The sequence below is a fragment of the Lycium barbarum genome, chromosome 1, assembly GCF_019175385.1.
Source record: "Lycium barbarum isolate Lr01 chromosome 1, ASM1917538v2, whole genome shotgun sequence".
In the NCBI taxonomy this organism is placed as follows: domain Eukaryota; kingdom Viridiplantae; phylum Streptophyta; class Magnoliopsida; order Solanales; family Solanaceae; genus Lycium; species Lycium barbarum.
The window spans coordinates 134,185,261-134,204,447 of NC_083337.1; the positions used below are offsets into that span (position 1 = coordinate 134,185,261).

At 32.9% G+C, this 19,187-nt stretch overlaps 1 protein-coding gene across 3 annotated transcripts; it reads right to left on the reverse strand.

Annotated features, from left to right (window-relative positions):
• Positions 1 to 1,300: 1,300 nt before the first annotated feature.
• Positions 1,301 to 5,149, reverse strand: LOC132638486 (superoxide dismutase [Fe], chloroplastic). 3 transcript variants are annotated; one of them, XM_060355356.1, is made up of 9 exons: positions 4,962 to 5,149; positions 4,817 to 4,863; positions 4,091 to 4,165; positions 2,970 to 3,158; positions 2,318 to 2,489; positions 2,140 to 2,213; positions 1,999 to 2,025; positions 1,822 to 1,888; positions 1,301 to 1,711 (listed from the first exon to the last, which is right to left on the reverse strand). In XM_060355356.1, exons 1-9 carry the CDS (start codon positions 5,014 to 5,016, stop codon positions 1,698 to 1,700), a joined length of 720 nt encoding a protein of 239 aa, XP_060211339.1. In that variant the 5' UTR covers positions 5,017 to 5,149; the 3' UTR covers positions 1,301 to 1,697. The 3 variants fall into 3 exon arrangements, with proteins under 3 accessions (XP_060211339.1, XP_060211329.1, XP_060211334.1); XM_060355346.1 differs by having other exon boundaries at positions 1,822 to 1,845; positions 4,962 to 5,146; XM_060355351.1 differs by having other exon boundaries at positions 1,822 to 1,845; positions 4,091 to 4,159; positions 4,962 to 5,145.
• Positions 5,150 to 19,187: the final 14,038 nt, after the last annotated feature.

Below are 19,187 nucleotides of genomic sequence, written 5' to 3' on the forward strand. Positions count from 1 at the left end.
GTACCTATCATTACACTTGCATAATCACCAACTATTAGCATACGCCGACTCCAACCTAACTATTCACGAGGCTTGAGTAAGATAAGGTCTTCATCGACCTTTGACTCTGCGTATCCTTGTGGCAGCGATTTCTCTCATAAGTGAGTTCCAGGTATGTAATATTCCAACACTGGAATATGGTAGACACTGACCAATAAACCATCCCATATTTATGGACTAAAATAAACGCTAGGGAAAGGTGAAGACAAACAGTACGAGTTACCGAGTAAGCTGGTATCCGGTGGCCGGTGGGAATGTGCTGTTCCACAAAGGGCTAATATTTCTGCATCTTCACTTGTGCTAATAAGTGAAATGTATCAGATAGCAATGGAGAAAATGATTCCAACCATTAGACCTTTCTTTGATTTATATGCTTTATTCCTAATTATTGTTATTTCGACAGATACTAAAAATGATGGACTAGTACAGCATTTCCCTAGATGTATTTTGACTTCCCACAACGGTAGGTAGCTTAGCCCCGTTCTTACTCGGAGCAAGAGCACTCAATCAGTGAACTATTACCACTCTTCAAGAGTAGCTGCTTTTTGCAAGCTTGCCGTCTCTACGCTCCTACCTCTTTTATCGCTCATTTAGGAGCCTTAGCCGGTGATAACTGATTAGGGCTCTTTAGGGAGCTTTATGTAAGCCAAACTATCAAAACTGAAATGAAATCGCAGCAAGAAAGAAGGCTAGGCGAGATAGCATATTTTTCTTTTTCAAGATTTCTACCCGTAGAGGACTGAACTGCCTGGCAAGGTTCTCTCCACATACATTCAATACCTGTTTCAGGCCCAGCATTATTAATTGAATCAATGCCTTAGACAAGCTTTCTTCACCTGTGATGCAACTATGAAAGGAAAAATAAGCTGGCATGGCTTCGATGCAATGTTAACCAATTTAAAAAAGGAATATTGGATCAAGTACTCCTTTCGTTTCAGTTTTAATTTATGTAAACCTATTTGATTAGGCACAAAATTTAAGAAAGAGAACTTTTAAAATTGTGGAGTAAAATAAAGCACATATATTTTGTATGGCTATATATAAATCATTGTATAAAGGTAATTTGTTTCCAAAGGGTCATTCTTTTTTACACGAACTAAAAAAGAAATAAGTTCACATAAATTGAAACGAAGTATTTAATTGCTAGGATGCCTTTCGTCCTATGGAGCAACTTTGAAGTAGGGGCCTATTTTATTTTACCAGTTTCTTTGTTTTTCTGATCATAGACCAAATCTCGATCGGGTCTACTACCATTCTGAAATTAGACAATAAGAGCGTCAAAGCGCAATAAATTTCTTTATTCATGTCCATCTACATTGTTGTTCCACACCACAACTTTATTTTCTACAACATTTTCCTTGGCCATTAACTGCTTAAAAACAAACAATACTGTCATCCGAATTTAGAAAATTACTCGACTCTCTTGCAAAGTGCATAATAAGACATCTAGAACTCTCAACTGAGAAAGAAGGATAGCAGGATCGAACATAGCTTCTCTTTAACAAAAATCGTTCTGCCTCGAATATGTACTCTAGTGCCCAGCTTTGCCTCTTTCTCCTTTCTGTGTTCTTGCTAAGCAAGCTCAAGCTGTTGCTGCTTTAAGCCTAGAACTGACTGCTTCCCACGATACGAGCTTTTCCATAAAGATAGATATGTAGTCAGGTCGCCGGTTCTACAAGCAAAAGATGGTAGTGCTACCGTTAAAGAGAGTTCAAATATATGTCTTGAGGAAACATGATATGTCACAGAAAGTATTTAAGTAGTTTCATCAGCTAGGCATACCTGAAAGTCCAGGTAGTAGGCATGCTGCAGTATGAAACACAGAAGTAAGAGAATAAGACTTGGCTTCCTAAATCATTTCAACCAGCCCCACCCAGGGGGAGAGAGAAAAAAATAAAACAAAATAAAATAAAATAAAATAAAATTCAGACAGATTTATGACGAGTGTGTTCTGCTTACCTCCCAAACGTCTATGGTGAGGAGTGGCTGCAACCAAAACCACAGTTTGTTAGATTTCCACTATAATATAGTAAACTACTAGGCTATGTAAGATGAAATCCCCATGAACAAAACAAACAGAGAAGCATGCGTTTTACTCACTGTGTAACCCAAAACAAGAGGATTTTCAGCATTAGGAGTTTTCACCACAGCAAGCTTTTTCTCTTCAGGTTTGTCTACAAAGTAAGTAACAACCGGAATCACATTTGGCTCAATTATCGCAAAAGGGTTAGACGGACGGACACATAGATATGCAGATAAAAGGCAAAGAATTTCTCACATGCAAGCCAAGCCCAACCAGAACCAAATTGTGTTGCTGCAGCTGCCTTAAATTCTTTAACAAATGTATCATAGGAACCAAAGTCTCTGTTGATTAGTTCCAATAATTCACCAGATGGCTCTCCTCCTCCGTTGGGCTTCATAGATTCCCAGAAGAACTGGTGATTCCAGGCCTGTAATACAAAATAAGATATAAAAGGACTAGGCATTACATGGAAAAAAAGAAGCCAAAAGTGCATCAACCACTGAACCAACAGACTGACTTGTCATAGCGGATGCTCTACGGTGATAACTTAAAAACTTGCATTACAAACAAATCAACTATTAAGTTTCCGTCAAAACTTGGATAATTTAGAAATGAAATATTATACTCTTGTAAAGAATCACATCTTATGGCTATGCCAAACAGATCAGAAGTTCACTCATAAGGGACTTGATTGTGTAAAACCAAAACCTCCTTCCTGAGCAAGTAAACCTCTTGAGAAGCATCACAAGTGGTTAAAAGTGAAAGGAAGAGCAAGCAGTCGAAGACAGGAATTTCCCTAAGGGTGTTAAAAATTTAATATATATGAATGATAAGTAATTTTTGACCTATATCCGCCAGTATAATTTCCTAAGGACATAATTCTGACAAAGGAGAAGTGTTACTTTACCTGAGCAGCATTGTTGAATGCTGGAAGGGGAGCACCTTTGTTATATGTAACAAGTATTAAGTCTTCTAGTGTCTTTCCATCTAGTTCTGTTCCGTTTATTTGCTTGTTTAAGTTGTCGACATATGCCCTGTGATGCTTCCCCCAGTGGAATTCAAATGTTCTGCTACTCATATGAGGCTCCAAAGCATCCTATGACATATTCAGAGGTCAAATGTATAAGCACATGAGAAGAAAAGACTGAATTAACAGAGAAACCGGCAAAAGAGGGAGGAAGGAAAGCAGTGGAGTTTACATTATGAATAAATTGCAAAATTTTCCATCTTTTTACAAATTATTATTAACCAGCAATGACATGCTTGTTTCAAGCCAAAAAGTGAAAAATGAATCCTAAGAAGGCCTAATATGCATGTGTTGGTCAAATATATCAAATGAATCAAGCTTTGAGCATGATATTAGTTGAAATGACCTTCTGAAATATTTATAAGCAATAAGTGATATAAAAAATTCATCGAAGAAGAAAATTATGGTATGCAATGGAACTTCTTCACACTTCCAATACTAAAACTCAAAACATATGATAGGAAAATTCCATGCTGGAGAGGCCAACATGCCCAAAATGTAGTAATAAACTGGCATCATTTAGGCCACAACCAAAATCGTTTACATCATCTTCCTCTTTAAGTCCCAAATTTTTTGACCAACCGAACATGGGAAAATTGAAAAATATTTTCCTTCATACCGAACACACCCCTAGTATCATCTAATTGGGTTTTTTTTTTTTTTTGGGGGGGGGGGGGGGGGGGGGGGGTTAGGAAACCATTAAATGGATTTAGGAATAGAGTCAAGCATTCTACGTCATTAAAAGGTCAGATACTCCTAATTCTGGAAACGAATCTTCTGACAAAATCCCAGGCACTATGCTTCTAATAAAAATGCTTACACCATCACAGGGGAACATGGTTCCGTCAACAACTTAGAACATATACAATAACAACACCTCAATCTCAAAATAGTTGTGGTTAGCAAATTTCACTCAAAACACCCAAATAAAGTTTCTGCATATGAACTCAAAAAAAAAAAAACCTCTGAAGGAGCATAATAGTGAAAATTTAAAAAATTACCATGGGATAAGGAGGAGGCTGGAGTTCAAATTTAGCTGTAATTGTACCCGAACCAGCTTTCCTTGCAAACTGCTTCTGCAACAAAAAAATCCATATAATATAGGACATAAAAAAGAACCAATTGTGGTGGAGCCAAGACTTTCACTAAGTTAATTCAAAATATAAAAAAAAGTAAACATATGAAGAAGCGAAGGGGTTTCAAGCTCTACTGTATATACATAAAAAATAACTTTGATCTTGTATACGGTATAATTTACTGAGGGAGTTCTGATGAACTCCTTGCGGTACCCTAGCTCTGACGCAGGCACTACAGATACTGATACCTCTACTGCCAATTTCACAAACACTTATACTCCCTTTGTCCCCCTTTGTTCCAATTTGTCATCTTTCAGATTTCGAGATTCAAACAAGTTTTTCTTTGACCACAATTTTTTTATTTGACTTTTATATATTGTGAATTGTTAGTTATCGTGACTTATAGTACTTTTTATAAGTAGTTTCCAAATACTATGTGAATTTTATGTCAAAAAAATTAAAGATTCTTTGTCCGAGTGACAAATACACGGTCAATGTGACACATAAATTGGGACAGATGGAGTGATAATTTTTGCACAGCAGAAGCAGTTCATCGTGAATTCTATACATAATAATAAATAACAAATATTCAACTATAATCTAAGAAATGAAAATCTTTGGTTATGTCATCTAAATACATCAGAAATGTACCTTTTGGGTTCTCAATTGTATGCTCTGATGAGATGACCCATAAACCCCTGCATCATTCATAAAAACAGAAAAAAGAAACATCAAGCTACTATTTTTAAGGTGAATTAGTGTCTAACATAGGAAAAAAGAAAATGAGAAAAAGGACCTTGACGAGGAAGAAAAGTAGAGGTCAGTGAATTAGCAGAAGCAGTAGCCGCCATTATCACTTCTCACTTTTTTTGTGTGTAAAAATGTTACTGAAAGTTGGAGAAATAAGCTGAAGTATGGTCTTTGGAGTTGTCTAGAATCAAGATTGCCTTTTGGCTGCTTTTGTTTAGTGTATTTGTGGCTCTTCGAAAGACTTAAGCGTGGCTTTGGATAAAAACAAAAAGAAGAAAAACTTAAACGTGTCAACATTATGTGTTGCATTTTGATGTGGTAGGATAAATTTAGATTAAATTATGTGGTGCCATATTGAATTGCAGTACACTCTAGTCTGTGTAGTACACACTCCTACCAACCCAATTGCTAAATTATTGTTGATTATAATCTTGGGTTATAGTCCGATTAATTTATTTCATTTGGCAGGTGAGAAAAAATAATCTCAAGTTTGAGGGATAAAGTGAATATAATTTTATACCTTCTATCAAATAAAATATAAAATTAATTTTAAACCTAATCTTGGGAATTCATCTTATTCTGTGTCCTAAACGACCCCTATATTTATGCGAACATATTTAACTAAATTTGAATTCTTTTTCAAAAATCCGAAGTTTATGATTTTACATAAGTTAGGGCTCGTTTGGTATGATGGATAAGCAAAAATAGTCCTGGGATAAAAATTTAGTGCCGCCTTATCCCACGTTTGGTTGGAATAAAAACTAGAGATAACTAATCCCGGGATTATAGTGTTTTTTTATCCCACATTGAGGGCGGAATAACAATCCCTGGATAGCTAATCCTAGGATTAGTTATCCTTGGATAACTTGTTTTCTAACCAAACGAGCCCTAGTATAATATTTTTGTGATTATAATTTTTTTTGAATCTTGTGATTTTAAATTGTCATTAGTATTTGTGTGACTATAGAGCTTCTTAGATAAAGTTCAAAGGTTAAGCTAAACCATTTCCAAATTTAAAAAATCTCATTCTTTTTTTAACGGACTAGAAGCGAAATTGGTTCACATGGTGATAGCATAATTTTTTTCACACTTCTAGCTTGTACTCCCTATATATTTAGTAATAATTTAATTTTAAAGTTATCATTTTATTCTTGATGTGATGATTTATAGCCACAAAAAATTCTGAAGTGTTTAAATCATAATTTCAAAAGTGTTTATATATATATATATATATATCACTTTTAACAATTACTACTAGCATTTTAGACAAAGAATAGGCTTAGCGACTATAACCCAAACAAATTCGCAACCCATAGCTAAATCCTCCAATTCTACAATATCTCCCAAACACATTTGTGATTTTAATTGGTTCATGTTGATTAGTTTCAACACTCAAACAATAAATTAGATCCACGCGCCAATACACATCAATTCGCAATTAAAATCCAATTTTGATTTCAAATTTCATCAATAATGGCAGGTTTCAATCTTATTACCTAAATTGTACTTAAAGGTAGCCGACTAGCCGGCATGAAATATTTCCAATCAAACGCCTTATTTCGATTTCACCTTTTCCATATAAATCAAATTTACCCAGCAAATCATATTTGGATTTCAGAAATGGTAACAAAAATAAAACTTCGATTTTCAGGATTTCACCTCTATAGATTTACAAGGCACACACCTTCTCTTTGTAATTTCGTCCCCGTTCATCATTGGTACAGTCGTACAGAACACTCATTAAGCATTATGTGTGTAAAGTCAGATCTCCATATAACCCTGTCAACCGGTTCCAACCGGAACCGGTTAGGAAACCGGCCGGTTCCGGTTCCAAAACCGGAACCGCCTAACCGGTTCCGGTTTAACCGGTTCCGGTTAACCGGTTTTAAGGTCCAAACCGGAACCGGTCCGGTTTGGATTCGTTAAAATATTTTTTTTTTTTGTTTTTTGTATTATATATATATATTATAGTATTTATTTGTATATTGTAGGTATATTTACATATGTTATACAATTTTATAATTAAAGTTTAAATATTTACTGACTAACAGCAAGTCAGCAATACCGAATAGTGCTTTTCGTACACATATATATGTATAACTTACATATACTTATATTTATGTACTATATACTCTATATACTTATATATATGTATAACTTAATATATATATATATATACTATATGTACTTATATATATGTACTATATACTCTATATACTTATATATATGTATAACTTAATATATATACTATATATACTTATATATATGTATAACTTAATATATATACTATATATATGTATAACTTAATATATATACTAAATATATGTATAACTTAATATATATACTATATATATGTACTATATACTATATATAGGATAGCTTAATATATATATAGGTATAACTTAATATATATACTATATATACATATCTACTATATATACAATATATACTTAATATATATACTATATATATTTATATAATATATATACTTATATACTATATATACTTATATATGTGTATAACTTAATATATATAGTATATATACTATATATACTTACTTATATACTATATATACTTACTTATATACTATATATACTATACTTACTTATATACTATAGTATACTTACTTACTTATATATGTGTATAACTTAATATATATAGTATATATACTATATATACTTGTATATATGTACTATATACTATATATACTTACTTATATACTATATACTATATATACTTACTATACTATTTTTTCTATATATACTTATATATGTTTAAGTATACTATATAACTTAAGTATATTCTTAGTATATTTTAGGTATATTCCTAACTTAATAAAAGTAAAAATATAAACACAAGTAAATAGAAGAAAGCTCAATGAGCCATATATTTTATTCATTCTTGGATAACATTTATTTGCAAGTTGTATTTTTTTTTAACTTGCAAATAATACATGAGTTATACAAAAATAGTAGAATAATAAAATCACCAATTTTGAACCATTTCGTTAATTTCCCCCACATCATATTCGGTCATGGAAATATCTTCAAAGTCTTCCATTTGGTCCGGTCCACTAGCTATCAAATCTTCAATTTCTTCCTCTTCGCCTTGCTCCGCTTCTGAGTTTTGGTTGCGTCGCTCCGATCTAATCCAATCTCGAATGCACACTAGTACTTGCAAGCTAAAGCCGGATAATGAATGTCTATGGTCTCCAATTTGCTATCTTCCTTGGCTAAATGCGCTCTCCGAAACCACGGTTGATACTTGAACCGTAAGGATATCTCGAGCCATTCTTGAAAGTATCGGATAACTTGCCTTGTACTTCTTCCACCATGCTAAGACGTCCACCTCATCCAGTTGGCTGATATCCACATTTGGCTGCATCAAATAAAAGTTAAATTCATCAAAGTTTGCAATAGAAGAAGATGTAGGCTGTGAATGTAAAACTTTTAAACCCGACAAGCCCTTTTTGCTACTATGAGAAGTAGTAGGGCGTGGAGCAACTGGTGTAGCACGTTCTTCCAAACTAGAATAATGAGTAAAAACTCTTCTAAACTCATCATCAATAGCGAGATCGGCTTCAGCTAAAGATGGTTGAACTCCCTCTTCAATTTCTAAAAATGTATAAATTTGACTAACCAAATTTTTAGTATAAGACACTTTTAAACAAGGATTTAAAAGGGAACCCAATATAAATAAAGTTGGGATGGGAAAAAAATACTTCTTAAATTTGATTATCATTTCAAAAATAGCCACTTGATAATCGGGTTTATATTTATACTCTTGTAAAACTCTAGCTATTTCCGCTAAGTAGGCTAAAATTCCGGTTACCGTGGGATAGAATTGTCTAGAAAAAGCAAGAGTTGCATTATAAAAAATTTCTAAGAGTTCAATACATTCTTTAACATCTTCCCAATGCCTATAAGTTAACCAATCCTCACTATCAATATTATATTTGTTGTGAACTTGTTGTATGGGAATCCTATACTCATATGCTTGTTGTAGCATAATGTAAGTGTAGTTCCACCTAATCTCAATTTCTACTTGAATTTTCCTAGGTCTAAGGTTATTTTCCACACAAGCATTCTTAAAATCTCTAATTCTTCCCCTATTAGCATTACAAAAAAGAAACGCAACAGCATTTCTAACTTTTTGAACAAAATCATCAAAATGCATAAGACCATCTTTAACAATTAAATTTAAAATGTGACAACTACATCTTACATGAAAAATATTTCTTAGAGGAGGGTTTATTTCTCTTTTTAAAAGACCAATTGCCTTTGTATTATTAGAAGCATTATCTAAAGCAATACAAAGTGTTTTTCTATAAATGTTAAAAAATCTCATTATAGTAGACATTGAATCGGCTAAAAGTTTTCTATCGTGACGACCTTTTCCTTCGTCGTATAAAAAAGCTATAATTCTTTTTTGCATAACCCAGTTGTCATCAACCCAATGACATGTAATAGCAAAGAAATCTAAATGGTTAATACTAAGACCCAAATCAGCGGTAAGACAAACATTACAATTTAAAGAATTAAATACATGACGCAAATAAAATCTATATTTTTTAAACAAATCTATAACATCGGCTCTACAAGTACTTCTAGGAATACCCTCAAATAACGGGTTATAACAACGTTGAATGTAAGTAACAAACCCTAAACCCGAGGGAAAGGAAAATGGTAAACAATCATAAGCTACCATTTTAGCTATTTCTACGCGTTCTTTTTTCTTGTCATACTTAAAATTTCTACCGGTTCGTGGGTCTATCGTCATTTGAATCCCCCCCCCACATTTGAACCCGTTTGCTCTCCCCAAACATCCATATGTTTGGTTCTTATATGAGCATTTAGTGTACCCGTTCCACCATCCTTACCAGTTCCTTGCTTAAAACTAAATACTTGTCCACATAGGGTACATGTAACTGATTGATTTTCCCTATCCTTAGTCATAAATTTCCAAACTTTAGCTGTTGGCCTACGAGTTCTAGGCGGTTTGTCTTGTGTATGTGATTGTGCAGGACCTGTATCTCCTATGGGATTTTCGGGGGGTTGTGTTTCATCATCATCATCATCATCTAAGTCTTCATTAAAAGTGTCGGTAAAATGTTGTTGCATTGCCTCATGACCTAAAAGTGGATTATTTCCACCAACATCAATCCCTAAATTAGGTGTTTCTTCCACAAATGTTTCCTCATTAAGCGCACCCCTAACAGTACGACTACTACTACCGGCACCACGTCTTAATCTCTTTGACATTATTAAATAGAAATAATTTAAATCACAATCAAATAAATCACAAGAAAATAAATTACAACAAATTAAATTGCTAGAATTAAATTGCGTAAATTAAATTTCAAAAAATAAATTGCTAGAATTAAATTGCGTAAATTAAATTTCGAAAAATAAATTGCTAGAATTAAATTGAAAAAATTAAAGACAGAGTTGGAACGAAGGTACCAAATTGCCGGATTAATTTCCAACAAAGCGAAGACGGCTAGAATTGCAAATCCACCAAAGCTACTTCGGATTGTTGCAAAATCACCAACTCCACCAACAATATTATAATTGCAAAATTAATAATTGAAAGTTGAAACTATAATAAGACTTTGTGGCTAATTATTGCAAAGTAACTATAATTGAGAGATTGAGATTTGAGAGAAAGATGAAGAAGAGTGAATTGAAATGAAAATGAAGAAGGGTTTATATAGGGGTGGGGGAGGGGTTAAAGTGTTAAAAAAAAATAATTTGGGGGCCAAAAATTAAGAAAATGACCGTTTGGCAACGACCATTTTTGCAAATGGACCGTTGCCAACGGTCCGCGAGGCCCAACGGCTCTTTACTATTTTTTTTTTTTTTATTTTAACCGGTTTAACCGGTCCGGTTCCGGTTAAAAAAAATTTGGAACCGGACCGGTTAACTAATATCCGGTTAACCGGAACCGGTTAACCGGTTATACCGGTTCCGGTTCCGGTTTAACCGGTCCGGTTACAAGTTAAAACCGGTTACACGGAACCGGTTGACACGTTTATCTCCATATAACAGCATTCGCATGTAATGGTACCTCTTTATAACAGTCGAATTTTTTTCGGAATCGATTTTTTATGTTATATTTTACTTCATTATAATAACATTTTACTTATAACAATAACAACCAACTTTATAATAGTACGCTCTTTGTAAAATTACCTCTCATATAACAACTACGTTTATTTTTTTGTAGCATAATAATTAACTATCTTTATAAAATAGAATATCTATGATTTTCAATAATAAGTGTAGACATTTTGACCAAATAGATCCTTTAGTACACTATTTATGGCAGAATATTATATGAATATAATTTTCATCATTTAAATATTTTCCTTCTCTATACAAAGTATGATTAAACTTAGAATTTGATAAAAATTAAAAATTAGATTTTATGTATCTTTTTTGCCTGTAACGGCGAAATACTATTTAAATGTCAATGTTGTTATAGGTGTATAACAGTCTTCTTTATAACAGCTAAAAATTTCGGACCTAACGGTGCTGTTATAGAAAGGTTTGACTGTATATAGTATATATATCAGACACACTTTTTCATAGATATACACGAATATACATCATTTACAGGAAATATACGGTTATCAATGGAGATATACCTAAATATGTGTGAATATACAGGTATTCATTGTCTAAAAAGAATCATATCTCGCATTTTCACATATTCTCCGCCTCATCACCATCACAAAAAGTCACATTTTCACAAATGATTTTTAGCGGGGGAAGAATAAATAGAAGGGAAGGGCAAAATGGGTTAGAGGTGGCATGTCACGTGACATCCACATCATCAAATATCAGTGTCACGTAGGATTGAATATTCATATTAAATAACTTTAACAGAGAGGGGTTATATTTGAACCCAAAATATAATTAAGGATATATTTGGCCCATTTCTAATAGTATAGGGGTAATGCCCTTTTCCGTAAAATGAATGGCTATGGTTTCCTTCTTAAACTAATTAGAGGTGAAATAAAGTTTGTTTCTTTTAGTAACGACAAATGTACTAAACAAATAATCCAGTGGCTGACACGAGCTGTGGTCCCCGGGGAGTAATTTTTTAAGCTTGTGGCCTGCACGACCTCACTGCACACGAGAGGAACAAGTAAACAACATACTCCCTCCGTCCCAAAAATATTATCTTCTTTTGACTTGACACAAAATTTAAGAAATAAAGGAAATTTTTTGAAATATGTGATCCAAAACAAGCTTTAATTATTTGTGTAGTTGTAAATTATCTCATAAAGTTAAGTTGTTTCTAAATATAGAAAGAGGACAATCTTTTTGGGACAGACTAAAAAGAAAAAGAGAATAATTTTTTTGAGACAGAGGGAGTAGAAAGTAACATCATGCCCGGTACTCCTTCCCTTTTACTAGAGTCCGTAACTTTTTTAACCCAAAAATATATCAAAAGGCATCAAAATACCCAATAAAAAAAAGTAACCAAACTACTTTTTGAGCACTAAATTAGTGCGCAGTAGGACCAAACTGCAAATTTACAGTTAAGTTTTATTGTGCACTAAATTAGTGCAATAGAGGGGGGGGGGGGGGGGGTTGGTACAATTTTAAAGTTCTCAAATTCACATTTTTTCTATACTTTGATCAAAGATTAGTCACGTTTCAAAACTCCAAAATATCAATATTTTATATAGAACTTGATATCTTTTCTTGCGGACAACAATGTCGGCTCATTACATCAAGTATACCTAAACATTTGGATGGTCATTTTAGGGGTTGTAAAGTGCCCCGAGTAAGTTTTGTTTAATTGAATCTTGTTATCTTTAGGTTTAAGTATTTTATTTTATAAGGTTTTGATTTAAGTGTCTTATTATTTAGTCAAGACATTACTTTATTTCGAATGTACAAATAAAAATATTATATTAAAAAATAATTCATCTAATACGAGAGGTTCAAAATAATTCAAAAATACAATAACAAAATAATACCAAAATATTTAAAATAATATTTATCATGTCCCTCCACCAAGGTTCGATCCCTAGTTGTTGAGGTAAAAAAGTAGTCAAATAGCTAGACCACCGAGCCAAGTTGGCATTCAAGCAATATGTAGACACTTTTTAATTTTTATAGTGTTCACTAATGCTACTTATCTTGTTTTCTCAAATTGAATTTCCAACATTGAAATTGACATTCATAACTTCATCACCACGGGGTTTCCATCTTGAAATCTATTTTTTATCATCAGATTTTTACCAAGGAAGAATGAAAATGGCGCACCAATTTGGGGAAAAATTCAAATTGAATGAGATAATAGACGTTTTTTGGAAAATCGGACTGACCAAACCGCCTTGCGGTGTTTGACCCGCTATATCTAGGAAAAATACCCAAAATAAAAAAAAAATCGCATAAAATGGACAATCGAGTGCAAAGTTATGATCGTTTAAAGTTTCATCAATTTACAATTAGTTTTTCTCCCTCTACTCCTTAAAATAAAATTGCCATGACTAAAAAAACAAGTTAAAACTTAATAAAATAAAACAGTTATAAAGTAAAACACTTAAACCTAATGATAACAAGTCACCAAACAAAACTTACTTCGAGGCACTTTACAACTCCTAAAACGATGAACCAATCGTTTAAGCCTACATTATTGTTCGCAGAAAAAGATATCAGTTAAAATATTGATATTCCAGAAATGTCGTGGTAATGAAGTTTTGAATGCCAATTTCAATGTTGGAAATTCAATTTGAGAAAACAAGATTAATAGCATTAGTTAACACTATAAAACCTAAAAAGTGTCTAAATATTGCCGAAACCTAAAGATAACAAGATTCAATTACATAAAACTTACTCGGGGCACCTTACAACCCCTAAAATGACGATCCAAATGTTTAGGTATACTTGATGTAATGAGCCGACATTGTTGTCCGCAAGAAAAGATATCAAGTTCTATATAAAATATTGATATTTTGGAGTTTTGAAACGTGACTAATCTTTGATCAAAGTATAGAAAAAATGTGAATTTGAGAACTTTAAAATTGTACAAAAAAAAAAAACCTCTATTGCGCACTAATTTAGTGCGCAATAGAACTTCACTATAAATTTGCAGTTTGGTCCTACTGCGCACTAATTTAGTGCGCAAAAGGTAGCTTGGTTACTTTTTTTTAGCGGGGGTATTTTGATACCTTTTGACACTTTTTGTGTTAAAAAAGTTACGGACTCCTTTTACTATCCCTGTATCCTAATTTATGTGATACTGTTATTTTCTTTTTAGTCCATAAAAAAATAATATCTTTCTACATTTAATATTTTCTCTGTGCAATTTATGTGTTATTCTTTCATTTTTAATTAGTAAAAAAAGAATAATACCTTCCTATATTGAGATTTTTACCTATCACATCAGTTAATAAGAATTATATACAATAATGACATAACTTTTTAAAAATAACAAATATAGCACATTTTATAGAATATGATATTTGAAAAGAAAAGAAATTAATGCATTTAAAGTTTAGTAACTCTCTCCATTAATTAAGTCCATTAATGCGCTTTTACTACTCTTTTCTCTCTTTCCATAATTTTCTTCTCATAACATCTTTTGTAAAAAAAAAAAAGAATTATCTTAAAGAGTCTTCCTTTTTTAATTAAAATAATAAGTCTCCGCTCTAATGGGGTGGCCATTGAGGGAATTCTCATATTTTTTCTTCAGATTTTATGTCCATGTTGACAGGTTTTAAAAGCAAAATACCAGTTATGTATTCAAGTACTCATAATGACCATTTTATATGGTGCAAATATTCATTTATATGCCATTTATATATTATAGTGTACCAAATATACGAATTATATATACACAATATAATACATGTAACTAAACAAAATAATTATAGATACTATTTAAATATGTCCAACATTTTAACTATATAGAAGCATGGGTTTAAACACATGCTTTGTCGTCCGTCCATTAAAAAAAAAGGGTAGGCCCCATACTAAACAACACCAAGCAATATAAAAAAAAAATAGAAGAAAAAAAAGTGGAACCCACCATCTCCAAACTCACGGAAAAAAAAAGTGGAACCCATATTAACAAAATTAAGCAATATAAAAAAAAAGTGAACCACATATTAAAAAAACATGGGTTTAAACCCATGCTTCTTCGTTCGTCCATTAAAAAAAAGGGTAGGCCCCATACTAAACAACATCAAGCAATATAAAAACAATAGAAGAAAAAAAGTGGAACCCACCATCTCCAAACTCACGGAAAAAAAAGTAGAACCCATACTAACAAAATCAAGCAATATAAAAAAAAAGTGAACCCCATATTAAAAAAATAAATAATGTCAAAAAGAAAAGTGCAGACTTTGTATTCGTAGCAAACACTAATATAATAAAGTTTTAGATGCGGAGCATAAACTACAATGTTATATTAATCGTATTTTGAACATAATATATATATATATATATATATATATATATATATATATATATGCATAAAAACAGTGCAAACTAAACAAATAATGTAAAAAAAAAAGTGCAGACTTTGTATTCGTAGCAAACACTAATATAATAAAGTTTTAGATACGGAGCACAAACTACAATATTATATTAATCGTGTTTTGAATATAGTATATATATGCATAAAAACAGTGCAAACTAATAATGTCAAAAAAAAAAAGGTGCACCCCATATTAAAAAATCAAAAAATATTCATGTAATTTCCAAAGTATCTCATTAAGTCAATAATGATGGATTCATTTCCACATGCGTATCAATCCATTAGCGGGAGCAAATGACATTATTATACAACAAAAAACATCGACCCCATATTATTGCTTTTCTTGAAAAGGTTAAGTAGCCAAACCATACAATTTTCTTTCTTTTTTTATATTAGCCTGAGATCTAATCTAGATATTGAACTGTTGTATTTGCTATTCCGCCATGTCATTTATTTGCTATGTTTACTAAAATAAATATACTTAAAATATTTATATTTTAAAATAAGATAGAATTTAATTACTTTTTTATTTTTATTCTTACTCTAATAAATGTGAAAAGAGATTAATGTCATAAAAAAAAATATCAAATGAAGATCAAATAATGAATAAGGTAAATTAGTCAAATTATAATTATAATCGACGTTTTCTTAAAAAACCATGCAAAAGACAACATGACAAGTAAAATGAGCTAAACCGAAAATATTTACCAAAAATTAAAATATAGTATTTCTTCGTTTAAATAGAAAATCAATTTCTACTTTGTTTCGTTTTAAACATGTAAAATTAATCGAATTAAAATTGAAAGTATCAACTGATGCTTAAATATTGCTATTGTTTTATCTCGAAGAGAGGAAAATAGTTTCCTTTTAAGCAAGTCTTCTCTTTTAAAAAATATTAATAAATTTTTGCCGATTTTATATCCGTAGCAAATACTAATATAATAAAGTTTTAGATACGAAGCACAAACTACAATGTTAAATGTTAAATGTGTGTGTGTGTATATATATATATATACACACACACACACATTTAACATTTAACATTGTAGTTTGTGCTCCGTATCTAAAACTTTATTATATATATATATATATATATATATATATATTATCACTATCCAAACACAACTACATATACACATAGATACACTATAATCTAAAGTGTTGGGCTCGTGCACAGCACGAGCATAGGCCGTCTAGTATTGAATATAAAGCTTGCCACCTTGCAAACATTTGTTTAGAAACATCATGTTTACAGTCTTTATTAAACATAAATTTAGTTGCTTGGCAGTCAGTTTTGTTACACCCCGGAAAAATTTTGCGTTACCAAAAACTGTAGACGACTTAGAATGGGCCAAAGGGCCAATACAGCGCGAACGCGCCCCCAACGTGGCGCGAACGCGCTGAACAAAAATCTGAAAATCAATTTCAGAATGAAGGTTGTGTTATAAGAAGGTAATAATGACATATATATGATATTTGGAGACCATATGGTGTAAATTAGTTCATATGTTAATTGACGAAAAGCCCTCGCTGCTGCAAGCTAAGTGGGGCCCACATGTCAAAGTTTTATAAAGGATATATGAAGATACATACGAGTAGTATATGGAAAGTTGAGCAAGTCCTAAGAAGGACCCATAAGCCAAAAATGGGCATAAGCCCTCCAAAAGGACGATTTAAGGAAACGTTTTCGGATGATCTGACTTGAAAGGGCAAAACCGGCATTATAAGTTTGGAATTTGGGAAAACCCCCAGAAATAAAAGTTGTAGATAATTGAAAGAGCTTTCTAACCATAGGTCGTGGGCCCTCATACTATATCGGGATCAAGAGTTATGACCGTTTTACTGAACGAACATCCAGTCAGAAATTTTAACCCTGCGCGAACGCGCCCAAAGGGGGCGCGAACGCACAGAGGGAAATTATTTAACTCTACGCGATCGCGCCAGAAGGCAGCGCGAACGCGCAGAGCATTTTTCCAGCTGCTTCTGGCAGCTTCTAAACATCATAAAAAGGGGAAACCCCCCTCATTTTCAGATCAACACACGAAAAACACACCCCAAAACTCTCCAAAAATCTGGAGAGTTCTCCCAAACTCCCCAACCAAAATTTTGCCCAAAACCAGGTATAATTTCCCAATTCCAGTCCGGGTAGTGTATAATTATTGGTGCAGAATCATATAACAGTGTGTGGTGGCCTAAATTTAGCATGGAAAAGTGGAGATTAAGAAATATTAAAGGGAGAAAGGTATGAATCTCTTTCTATTTGTGCTAATACTAGTTTATTTACGAAGAATACGCGATTAAATAATTGTATACTGAGTTAATTAGTTATGAAAGTTGGAAAACAGCGTGTGGGCTGTTTTATGAGATATTTTGGAGTTGGAAACATTATATTTGATGTTGGTATTGTTGTTGTTGTTGTTGGCTGCTGAATTAAAAATTTGGGCTAGGCATATAAACAGGAGAGATGCTGCCCGATTTTCGGCAGAATATAAAATAATATAATTTGAATTATGGTACAAGTGTACGATGAAAAGGCTAACATTAGTGTGAATTATCTTAAATGTAGACTTACAAGCTCGGACACATAAGCGTAGCTAATAGGACGTGGAACAGGTATGTTAAGGCTCGTCCCTTTCTTTCAAAGGCATGATTCCTAACGTTATGAATTTATAGATGTTCCATATTTTCCTTGTCTTTAAAGGTTAGAAGTCTATGGTCCCAAGGCAATGATTATTTTTCCGATAACCCGTCAATGTTTTCCAAAATGTTCGTATTTTTCCAAAACAAAGGTTTATGGTATTGTAAGCTTTTATGACAAAAATGATGGATATGTATTACAATGACAACGCTGACGTCAAATATGAGAAAATGTCTATGACAGATATGTTGACGATATGTTCCTACCATGAATATGACAATATGAAAATGTTAAGTTATTTCTTGATTTCTCAACTCTATTATGGATATTCACTATTTTAAAGGTTCCAAGTATATGAAACGATGCCTTATGATCCTGTTTTATGTTTTCTCATGATGACACTCTTCATTGGTAGTCTCGCCTTATAATACTAGTTCCTTCAAGGTGGGACACGACGTCCATGGCTATTCCATAATATAATCGGAGGTTACCGACCTTACGTCACTCCGATGGACACATGATTTTCTTTGGGCTCTGCTGCATGCTTATATGACATATGTATAGGAGATATGTATATGTACATGGGGTGGGGGGAAGGGATATATGGGGAAGGGGAAGGGACATATGTTGCATTGCCACCTGGTCAGCTGGCGTTATCATCCCGGACGCGGGATATATGGGCGAGCCGACGTATTTCGGCGCTATGTGGGCGAGCCGACATTGTTCGGCGCTATGACATAACATGACATGATATGATATGACATGATATAATACGACATGACATGATATGATACGACCAGACAAGCATGCATGGCATATGTTCTAAAAGGCACTCATATGTACAGGTTACTCTTTTATCTTATGAGATGTTCTATGTTCCATACAATTATTATTCATGCCTTACATACTCAGTACATTGCTCGTACTGACCCCCTCTTTCTTCGGGGGCGGCGTTTCATGCCGCGCAGGTACACCCAGATGAGTTGAAGCTAATATAGAAGATATTCCAGCAGAGTTGGCAAGCTCCACTTGATCCTGGAGTGCTACCGAGTCAGAGTACATGTGCTACGATGTCTGATAAATGTTAGAGACTTTGTAAACAGAGTCGTGGGTATAGAGTGTCGGTTCTGTCAGCAG